Below are 12,003 nucleotides of genomic sequence, written 5' to 3'. Positions count from 1 at the left end.
ATACTTAAGTCTCTGATATACTGTCCCTGGTAAATCTGTGCTTTGAATGCCTCCCATGATGGAGAATTCACTACCCAGCAAGACAGCCCATTCTATTGCTAGAAAGCTCTGCCTTACCCAGAAAGCATTCTTCCTTCTCCTCCACATCCTCTCCCATCTTACTATGACCAGATTTCTTTCTTGGCTACTTGTAAGAAAAGAGCCTGCTATTTCCACTCCCGACTTGCCTTATTTACACCATCCCTTTCAGTACTTTGGGATTTCTGACATTAGTTACAAGAGCCTCTCCCTGGGCCCCTCTGGCTATGCTTTAGGCTTGTGTAAGTTACTTCTCTGAGCTCGTTTCAAATGTGTGATCTCATCTTGAGCCATCCCCTCTCCTAGGACCAAACGTCCTTCTGGCTCCATCCCACTCTGCCTTCTTGTGGGGCCTCTCAGACCTGATTCTCAGGTCACTTCATCCTTGGCTCCAAACACTGAGCCACCTCACTTATTTCCTTACTGCCCACAGCAGCATGCAGTAGTGGAAAGTACGCAAACGACATTATACAAACCTGGGTTGAACCTTGACTCTGTCATTTACTGGCTATTTGGGAAGTCCATTAACTTCTTTGTGCCTCACATTCCGATACACTGGTGATCATTATGACAGCTGGCCAACATTGTTGGGAAGATCAAAAAGATGCCCTGAAAACAATCAGCATAGTGGCTGACACAAAAGATATATTTAAAATGTGAACTTGTATTAATAATTTGGTCACCATTATCATCATTACAATTATAATGGTCTAGCTCATACTGACTTTACCTTAAAGCCCATTCGCCCCCAGCCACCTGGCTTGTCCCCATCTGGTGAAGCCCTCTGCCCCATTCTCCAAGCACCAACCGCAGTAAACAGGGCATTTTCTTTAAGGAAGGCAAATATTCGGTTGATCTGTTTGTGCTAGGTGTACCAACGCTTCAAATTTTTGTTAGTTTTGCCTAGCCCTGCTGCCAGGATAGTCCAAGAGCACAAATAAGTCAGTCTGCACTTCCCTTCCACAGAGACAAGGGCAGCCCGCAGCAGAAAATCCTTCACAATTCCCCTCTGTTGGGCCTCTCCAGGTCAGAGTTGGTGGAAACAGTTCTCCACCTTCAGATGACAAGATCTTTGTCCTTCCTCTGAGTTCAGAGGCTTGCTGACTCTGCCTGTGTTTGCAGCAAGATGACAGCAGGTTGCAGAGTGAACCTTGAGAGGGTTTGCCTTTCTGGTATTCACTCATTTTCTAACTTCAAATCCATGACCATGTTACTGAACTTTAGTGAGGGAACTAAGGTCATCTCATGTTTCTCAATGAACTGATTCAAATAAACTATAAAGCTATTCCTTTTGGTTTAAATGGCATATAAAGCCATTGGCTATTGGTCACATTTCCTGTAATCACTCATTGAAGCTGAATACATAAATGGGTAAACTGGGGAAATTAGCCTTAATGGGTAACCATAGAAATTGTGCCCATGGTGTCCGTTTCTCCCATAAAGAATAGGAAAAGGAACAAAATTGTTGGATGAATTGTATGCCCAAGGTCTTCCACATACCATTTTTGAACCTGAGGTTAACAAAGAAAATAAAGAGCAGAAGCAGTAGCTGGGGGTGGGGAGGTAGAAGGATGGAAATAAATTTAGTATTGGAAATTTAGGTCCTAAAGTTCCAGGGACACTCAGATGTACTTCTCTAGTTGATGGCTAGAAAAAGGGTTGAATACTTGAATGGGGAAGAGAGAACTGCATTAGGGAATCAATAATATATTAATAGGTAATCAAAAATATATTAATAGTTGGGAACTTGGTTGATGTGATATGAAGCCAAGATACTTGTGTGGAGAAGAGCAGGCTCAGAGACAAATTCCTAGGGACCCAGATATTTAAGGGATGGGTAGAAAGAGAAAGAAAAGAGATAGAAATGGTGATCAGGAAAGTTGGAGAGGAATTGCACGTACTTCATTGATTCAACACACATTTTTGGAACCTACAGTAAAGATTTTCAGGGTAGAAGGAGAAGTCAGAACTGACAAATGAGTCACAGAAGCATAACAGGAAAATGACTAAAATAAACAATAGCCTTGGGAGTTAGAAAATGACTTCAAGCAATTTCTGTAATGCAGTAGAAGTGGAAGCCAGATTGCAGTGAGGAAACTAGTAAGCAGATATTAAAGAGTTAACTTTAAACGTTATAAAGCTATTATGTAGGAGAACATCTTTTTGACCTTGGATTGGAGAAGACCTTCTGAAACAAGCCACCCCAAAGAGAGATTGATTTGGCCATATCAAAATGAAAACGTTTGTCATGTCAAAAGTTGCTATAAACAAATGTAAAACAAGTAGAAAAAAACTGGGAGAAAATGTTAGCAATGTGAGTAGCATAACCCGTATTTTTTAGAGTATACAAAGAACTATAAACCAGTCAGAACAAGATTTAAAAATAAATAAAAATGGGCAAAGGCTCTAAGAAGGCGATACACAGAAGAGAGTATCAAAATATAAGAAAAAGACTCAACCAACCAAAAACGCTACCACTTATGGTAAGTTGCTCACTAAAACCAGGAAAATGCTTGTTAAAAACAGTATCTCTATAACTTTTTATGCATCTTATGTGGTGGTGGGGAGTGTGGGGTGGGCAGGGCTTGATAGTATCAAGTACCAGCAAAGATGTAGGAAAATAATCTTCATCCATGCTGGAGGGAATGTTAATTGGAGCAGCCGACTTTCAAGTCAGCTTGACAATAAGCCTAAAAATGCTGGTTTGTGGTCTACTATTTCTATCTAGGGGTCTACCAGAAAAAAATGTTGGCACCTGCACACATACGAAAAGGCAAATGTAAGGATGGTTATTGCATCGTTGCTTGAAATATAAAAAAAAGCTGGAAACAATGTAAGCGTCCATCAATGGGGAATTGGTTCAGTTACTTTGGTATATTCATGTTATAGAAAATTCTGAAGCCATCGTAAACAAGTGGGACAATCTACATGTCCTAAAACAGATATATCTATCACACACATGAAAGAGTAAAAACATAAAGAACAATACGTACAGTATAATATCTGTGTAAAACGCACACAAATACTATATACTTCCTGTGGATGTCTGTCTGTTCAGGAAGTCTCTGCTTGTGTGTGTGTCTGGGGTTAGGGGAGGGGTGCAATAAGTGGCTTGTGTGTGGGAAAAGCCGCCCCTCCAACTGTCTCACCCCACCCCACCCCCAGGCCCTAAGCATGTCCAGCTCCAGACTCTCAATCCTGCATGTACCCCACCCTCAGTGCCACACACACACACACACTCAGGCCTGTGGGCAGAGGCTCTGGGCTGGGAGGGCTGTGTGGGATGGTGGTTAGAGCCGTGGATTCTGGAGCCAGACTACCTTGGTTTGACTCTTGGCTTTAGCACTTCTCAGCATGTGGGCTCAAATGAGTTCCTTCCCATCTCCTATCTCCTAGGAAGAGATGATGGATTAGCAGTGCACTCAATTTCCTAGGGCTGCTGTAACAAAGAACCACAAACTGGATGACAGAAGAGCAGAGACTTATCTTCTCTCAGTTCTGGATGCCAGAAGTCTACATTCAAGGTGTTGGCAGAGCCTGCTCCCTCTGAAGTCTGTAGGCAAGAATCTGTCCTTGCCTCTTCCTAGCTTCTGGCTGTTTGCCTATAATCCTTGGCATTCCTTGACTTGCAGAACTTCAATTTCTGCCTCAGTCATCACATGGCATTTTCCCTGTGTCTCTCTGTCTGTGTCCAATTCTCCCCTTCCCGTAAGGGCGCCAGTCATATTGGACTTGGGCCAACCCTAATTTTGTTTCTCGTCTGAACAACTAACATCTTCAAAGACCCTATTTCCAAATAAGGTCACATTCTAGAAGACCAGGGCTTTGAATCTGAACATGTCTTTTGTGTGTGTGTGTGTGTGGGGGGGGAACGACACAAGTCAACCAATAACAAGTACCCACCTCCTTGGACTGTTATGCAAAATATATGAGTGAATGCACATAGAGTGCTGGGGCAATGCCTCTCCCACAACAAGTGCTAAGGATGTTTACTAAATAGACGATGCTGTTGAATGGTTCTAACCCTGGTTTGAAGGACTGTCTGTCTCTTTGGGGCTAACTGTCCACTTAACTAGTTGTCCTAGAAGCTCTGCCAGGAACCTCACCTCCCGATTCTCCCACAATATTGTAGGGGTGTAGGAAGTGGTCTGATGGCCCAGAGGGACGCTGTTCTCTGTATGGTATGAAAGCCCTGAGTAGGGCTGTAATAGCTGCAGGTTTGCAACTGTTAGCCTGCCCACAGTCCAAGTTATTGCACATCTTTTTAATGGATACAGGACATTTCATGTATCTTACCTTATAAAACCTTCTGATTGTTGATTTCAACAATTCCCAATTTCTCCTTTATTATAAGTAATGCTGAGATGCGTATCTTTGTGTTTATATCTTTTTATTTTGGGATTTTTTCTTGTGTTTGGGTCACACAATTCTATAAGTGGACTTACCAAAAGGCAGCATAGTCTGATGTTTTTATGCAAACTGAAGCCTGGATTGCTGGGATCAAATCTTGGCTCTGCTACTGTTGTTGGATCAGAGGGAGCTTTCTCAACCTCTCCACACCTCAGTTTCCCCATCTATAAAATAAGGGACGTGAAAGCACTTAAGATAGAGGGCTTTAGATATATTAATACTTCTAGAGTATTTACTTAGAATGATGCCTAGCCCATACTAAGAATGAATAAATAATAATAGTTACCAGGCCAAAAGGAATGAGTATTTTAAGATTCTTCATACCTATGGCTGATTATGTTAGATAAGGAAGAGGATGAGGTCTTAGCCAGTCTCTTTCTCAAGAGGAGGAAAGAGTCATTGGATTGGGTCAGCTTTAAGGACACCGATTGGGCCATGTGAATTACCAGGCAGGGTCAGTGACTATTAAAAGGGCTCCATATGGGAGTGGTCAGCTCTTTCTCTTTGCCTCTTCCTGTGAGCTTTCCTTCCATCTCTTTGTTCCTCAGTAGTATGCAAATGGCTGGATGATAGTAAGACCCTGAGATGAGGGTCTCAGGCTTCTAAATCTTGCATGAGGCTCTGTGTTCAAGCCCCATTTACCAGAGTGCTCCGCGGAGGGCACAAGCTCTGCTCTAGCACAGTGGTCTTTGTGTCCCACCCACCAGTCCCTTGTGTGTGAAGGAGGCGGATTGGGGGGTTGGGCAAGGCAGGTACTTGTGTATTCACTGCCAATAATACCATCTAATAACACCCCAAATGGCATCATCATACATAACTCTTTCTTAAAGGGATGTGCCAATTTAGATTTCCCCCACAAGAAAAACAATGTTAAGAGCAGATTTACATTTTCTATCTTTTCTCAGAGGTGTGGAGAGGTCCTCAGGCCAGGGGCAAGATGGCGGGCTGAATGGAGCATTGCACTGGCATCAGGAAATGCTGTGCTTCTTTTCAGACATGAAAGCATTTAGGGCTTTAGAATATGAACCAACTTTTCTTACCTTTCAGAAAACCACCCAGATCCATCTTTGACTGTCTGGTAAACAGTGAAGGAGGCAATGTTTTATTAGCGTCTCGGGTTCACCTCAGGAGTCTTTTTCGGCGTCTGCTTTGCTCAGGTCAGCAGAGGCGCCGTCCAATTTGTGCTGGAAGCTGTTTAGTTGGCTAAAGGATTCCTTCAAATGGAAACCAGACAGGAAACACTCGCAGAGCCTGGCTGTTCCGGTGTGGAGACAGCCAGGCCAGGAGACAGGCCGATGGCGCTGAAAGACCCACATTCACTGTGCCACTTCCTCCAATGGTTTATTTCTGCCTGAGTCCAGGCCACCCTCCAAAATATATACCAGATAGCAGGGATTGTTGGTGAGAAACCCAGTACTTGCCTTGAGTGTCCCTTACTGGGACTAAAGGGGAAACTTCATCTCTGCCCTGGGGCTACTGACTGCAGTTTAGAAGAGTCAGCAAAAGAATTATTTCTCACAACCAAAAATTGAAAGGAGATTATTCCAAGGGGAATAAACATATTGGCTTTCTAAGCCATCGTTGAAATTCCGCTGTACAAGTATATTGATCGACATGGAAAATGCCCACAGTATAGTCATAAAGGGGAAAAAGCAGTTTATAAAACAGAACATACAGATTGGGGATTAGGTACAGGAATGCATGTATTGTGAGATCTAAGATTAAGTTTAGATCAAAATAGTAGGAATGGTTACTTTCGGGTGCTGAGATTATTTTTTTCTTTGATTTCCTATGCCTTCTGCATAAAACATGTATCAATGTCCTAAACGGAAATGTTTTATCAAAGTGTAACAAACATACAGAAACATGCCCAAATCGTCACCGTACAACTTTCTGATTTTCCATAAAATAAATATGGCTGTGCTACTGGTACCCAAATAAAAAAACCAGAATGCTTTCAGCACCCCAGAAGCTCCCGTTTGGCCTGGCCCAGTCACTACTCCCCAAAGGGTAAACCACTGTGATGGCTTCATACCATGTCAAGTCGGTTAGGCTGAACTTCATTTCCCAGAATTCCCTTCCCTGAATATTGCTGGCTATGCTGAGCAAGCCACTTCCCCTGCAAGATGTGCACATCATCAAAGTGACTGCCTCCAAGTGATAAGGGTTCCAGCTTGTGCCCCATTTTTGAGCCTTACATAAGTGGGAATTATACAGTGTATACCCTTTTGTGTCTTGCTTCTTTAACTCAAATTATGCATGTGCACTTCAGCTATGCTGCTACATGTAGTTTTAGTTTGTTCATTTTCAATACTATTATGCATTTCATTACTGTTACTGCTTTCCAACATACAAAGATATACACTTTATTACCCATTTGATTGTTGATTGACAGTTGTGATATTTAGTCTTTGAGTATTATAAATAGTGCCATTATAGAAAGACTTGGAGAATGACTTTAAAAAAAAAAAAAAACTTATTTTGAAATACTCTCAAACTTACAGGACAGTTACAAAAATAACATGAGCCCTATATAGAGAACCTAAATATACCTCTACCCACCCCTCCACTCCCTCCAGGTCCTCAGGTCCACCAATTTTAACATTTACTGTATCATTTTATCTATCTATCTATCTATCTATTTATCTAGACAGTGACTTTTAAAATATAATCTTAAAAAACTGTGAACAAGCAGGAAATTGTAAGGTAACCTTAAAAATGTAACCTTTAAAACTGAAAACAGGCTATAATGGTAGCTCTTATTTTCACAAAGGAGCAATTTGTAAATGTAAGGTCTGGAAACATATGTATATGTAAAGTTTTCACCTTTCCCAGGTGTCACCTAGAAATGAAGTTCTCCAAACCTGCTACATGTTAACTAAAATAGTTGACTCCCTTTGTCTCTAATGGGTTTAGTCAATTAAAGAAGTACTGGGAAACTGCCCCAAACCTCCCAGATAGATGGGCCTTTTGTCGTCACTCTTGTTGCATGTTGACTGAATGGTTATCTCTCTTTGTCTCTGAACCTGGGTATAAAACCAAACTGGAGAAACACTTCAGAGAGGCAGATTTGGGAAAGCTTCCCCTGTCTTCCCAGGAGCATAAATTAAACCTTCTTTTCCTCTTCAGCTACGTTTGGTGTGACTTCTATTAGCCGCACCGAGCAACAGATTCATATTTGGGAACTGTCCTTTCTTCATGTCTGTCTGTCTGTCTATCTATCTACCTATCTATCTATCTATTTTCTAACACTTTAGTGTAGATTGTATGCATCATGCTCCTGGAACACTGCCATGTATATTTCCTTAGAACAAGCAACTGCTTTAACTGCAGTTATCAAGTTCAAGAAATTTAACATTTATATAGAGCTTACAGACCATATTCTAATTTTTTTCTTCTGTCCCAATAATGTCCCTTTGAGCCTTCTCTCCTCCCTTGTTAGAGCCTGTCCAGGATTATGTACTACATTTAGTTTTCCTTGTCTCTTTACTTGCTCTTTTATTTTTTAATTTTGGGAACACAATATGCCACATAAACTTTTCCATCTCAACCATTCCCAAGCATACCATCCAGTGGGATTAATCACATTCACAATATTTCAATACTCACCACCTTTCATTACTAAAATCTTCCCTTCTCCCCAAACAGAAACCCCACACCCATTTGCATTAATTCCCCAATCCCCTGTCCCTACACCTTTGTGTAGCCTTGTCACAAATTACATGTTTATACATATTGTGTCCCAACTCACTGATTTCTCATTACATTTTATGGATTTGCCTTTTTGAATCTTTTAGGAAGTAAAATATAATAGTAGACGCATTTATTTTTACCCTTGTCTACAGTCACAGGAGATCTTTATTTCTTCATGCAATGTGGGGATTGAATCATGTCCCTCATAAAAGGCATGTTTAGATTCCAACCCCTGGTCCTGTGGGTGTGAACCCATTGTAAATAGAAACTTTGAAGATGTTATTAGTTAAGGTGTGGCCACACTGAATGAGGGTGGGCCTTAATCCAATGTGACTGAAGTTCTTATAAATAAAGGAAATTAGACACAGAGGGCAGCGGCCATGGGGAGCATCCAGAAGCTGGAAGTCAATGGAACCCAGAAGAGAACAGATAAAATGCTGCCATGTGCATTGCAATGTGTGGGAGCCCCAGCCCCCAAGTGTCTTGAAGACTGCACACAGCAGTTTGCTTGACCTAGGACAGTTAAGGTTTGACCTATTCTCCTTGTAATATCAGGTATTAAATGTAATCTATACCAGAAACTACCTCCTCCCTGAGATTCCCTGAGATACTGTTATCTACAAGATAATCTATAATCCTCTCCTCCTCCCTGCTGATTACAATCAATCCCTCCCTCCGTTGCAGGACTCCCTCTCCCCCTGCTCCTGCCTTATGTTCTCCTACCCATTGGAATGTCGAGCCCTTATAACCAACCTGTTCAGCCCCCCCAAAGTACAGGCTATTTCCACATTGAGCTCTGAACTCGCCACCATTCAGAGCAGCTCCTGATTCCATTCAGAGAAGTTTCTGAATTCAGGGCAACGGGTCTCGACTTCCCACCCTGTCGGTAAGCCCCATAATAAATGTGCATGTCTCAGAACGTGTCCGGTGCTGTCTTTAGTTCTTTGACCACAAAAAGCCCTCTTGGGCCATGACACATGCGATGGAAAAGCCAAGGACCAAGGATTGCCAGCAGCCAGTCCCAGAATACCACCGTCTTTGAGGAGAAAGCATCACCTTGCTGATGCCTTGATTTTGGACATCTCCTGGCCTCTAAACTGTAAGCCAACAAATTCCCACTGTTTAAGCCAACCCACAAAGTATGGTGCTTTTTTTCAGCAGCTAGGAAACAAGTGGCTTCAATTTATTATCTGCAGAACACACTTTAGCAGAGGGGGCTGTTCTATTGGCGACAAAGTCCCTCGGCTTTTGTTTATCTGAGAATGTCTTACTCTCTTCCTCATTTTTGAAAGACAGTTTTGCCAGTTATAGAACTTGGTTGGAAATTTTTGCTTTCAGCCCATTAAATATGTCATCCCATTGCCTTCCTGCCTCCATGGTTTCTGCTGAGAAATCATCATTAAATCTTATTGAGGCTCCCTTGCTTCTCTCCTGTGGCTTTCAAAATTCTCTATCTTTGGCATTTTGATTACAATATATCAAGGTGGGTCTATTTGGGCTAATAAAAATGTCCAGGTTTCAGTGAAAAATTACAAAATATTCAAACTAACAGGAAGCAATGGCCCAGGCAAAGGAGAAGATTAAATTATTAGAAACCATCAATGAGGAGAAAGCAGAAAGAATGAAATCTGCTAGGGGACATTAGAGAACAGGGTTTCTGTTAGCAAGGGAAAGGGCAAGGGGATGGCTTTGGACAGACAACCAGTAGAGTCAGCTACAAACTCTTTCCCCAACAAAAATCTTATCTTTCAGATCTCCATCTCTTCAGGAAAGGACTTCTCTGTGTCAGAACTTTCTTTTAACTCTTGGAGGGTGTACATCACTGGGTACTCTCTCTTTGGAGCACTGCTCACCATAATTTAGTTCAACTGTTATTTAACAATGCCTGTATCTCTTGCTAGACTGCACATCTCATGAAGGACTGGGTCTTTTTGACTCATGGCTGAGGATGCAGTATGTGGTACACGACTCCAAGAACGTTTTCCTCTCCCACTCTGCCTCTCTCATTCTTTCTATTTTTTTTCTCTTTTCTGTAAGAAAGCACAATTTCCACTTACTTTTATTTATTAAATCTGTCCCAGGGATGTTCAACTGACTCGTTGGGCATAACTGTTTAATGAAGCAAGATGTTGCGTGCTTAACAAATGAAATGCCCCACTATGAATGAGAAGTCTCATGACAGGGGAATTGAATTTGTCTTTTATTTTATATAACTGACAAGGCTTGATTAAACATTTATGAGACACTCCTGCAGGCAGGGCCTGAGTATAGCAATATAATTGTGGCTCATATTCATAATCCAGGATTCATGCTCCCTACTGCTTCCTCTGGAATAATAATGCCATTTCCCCAAGGCTTGTCAAGTCAAGGAGAATAGAAAGGAAAGGGTGAGAAGAAGACACTGTGTCAAACCTGTTTTGCTGTGTTGTGAATGGAGAAGACCAGCGGGTAGTTTTGACTGGAACATGTCTCACGCCTGCCTCCCACTTTCATATTTGTCCATTTGTTAAATATTGATTGGGCCCTCTATGTCCCAGGAAGTATTCTAAGTGCAAAGATATAATAGTAAAACCTCACAGACAAAATCCCTGCCCTCAGGGAGCTTAAGTCCTAGTTCAAAGTTTCCTGATACCTACTCTTGGGGATCTGTTACATGTATTCCCAATTAACATGTATACCTGTGAGAAATAATTTATTATCCCTGTTGAGGGCATATACAGTTTTTGTTAGCATGTTTCCTCCTCCAAGTTGCAACACCTCTTTGCTGTGGGAAGCAAATCCCCTGTGGTTTGGGTGGAGATGGACAGCTTCCACTCCATTGTTTCAGCAGTGAACCAGTGAGCCAGACATGACCAACTGGAAAAACTTATCTCCAGTCCAGGCCAGAGCCTCTGAGACATAACCTCTAGAGCTACCAGAAAGACTTGACTTCCCTCTGCTGAGGTTACTAAACTGAAAGTCATTGGCGGTCAGAGATTCACGTTATCTCGACCCCAGGGAGAGAACGAAACGGTCTTACTGACACCTTTTGAGGTCCTGGATTCAATTGTGCTAGAGTTAAATATCTACTTATTTTTCTCTTCTTCTGTTTTCCTCCCTTTCTACATCCTCTCTTCATTTCTCTGGTTTTCAGCAAATGTTTATTGAATACTGTTTTAGTTTCCTACTGCTATGTAGCAAATAATCACAAACTGATGTAAAATAACACATTGTCTCACAGTTTCTGGGGATCAGAAGTCCAGGTTTACTTGGGTTGTCCACTGAGGATCTCATAAGGTTGCAATCAATGTATCAGCTGGATTTTGTTAACATCTGGAGGCTTGACTGGGGAAGAATCTGCCTCTGAGTTCCTTCAGATTGTTGGAAGAATTCATTGCTTTGTGTTGGTATTTCTGAGGACCACATTTTCCTGTTGGTTCTCAGCTGGCCACTCTTAGCTCTAGAGGCCACCTGCTGTTCCTAGCCATGTGGTCTCTCACAGGCCCTACCATAACATGTAACTTGCTTCCTCAAAGCCAGCGAGGGAGAATCTTCCCTTCAGCCTGCTAAGAGGAAGTCTCATATAATGTGATGAGAGGAGTGACATCACCACCTTAGCCATATTCTGTCAGTTAGAAGCAGGTCACAGGTTCTGCCCATAATCAAGGGGACAGGATTTTACAAGAGTGTGACTCATCATTGTATTGTCTTTTGTGTCTGCCACGAAACCTACTTTATGCTCCAGGCACCATGCAGTGCACTGGGGATACCAGAATTCAAGAGCATGGTTCCTGCCCTCTTGGAGCTTACATTCTTACAAGCTCAGAGCTTATAAGTTACTTG

At 42.0% G+C, this 12,003-nt stretch overlaps 1 protein-coding gene across 1 annotated transcript in view; it reads right to left on the bottom strand.

The window, feature by feature from the left end:
• Positions 1-12,003, bottom strand: part of CLEC3A (C-type lectin domain family 3 member A) — a 45,026-nt gene that overhangs the window by 22,884 nt on the left and 10,139 nt on the right. Inside the window, exons 2-4 of the mRNA XM_037816255.1 lie at positions 5,529-5,702; positions 4,524-4,652; positions 555-687 (exon numbers count right to left, since the gene is read on the bottom strand). Coding sequence (XP_037672183.1) covers positions 555-579 — 25 coding nt within the window. The 5' untranslated portion in view covers positions 580-687; positions 4,524-4,652; positions 5,529-5,702. The remainder of the gene's footprint in view (positions 1-554; positions 688-4,523; positions 4,653-5,528; positions 5,703-12,003) is intronic.

Source organism: Choloepus didactylus, chromosome 22 (genome assembly GCF_015220235.1).
Source record: "Choloepus didactylus isolate mChoDid1 chromosome 22, mChoDid1.pri, whole genome shotgun sequence".
NCBI lineage: Eukaryota > Metazoa > Chordata > Mammalia > Pilosa > Megalonychidae > Choloepus > Choloepus didactylus.
Note: the sequence above shows the minus strand (reverse complement) of the source record. Positions and strands in the feature narration are given on the sequence as shown.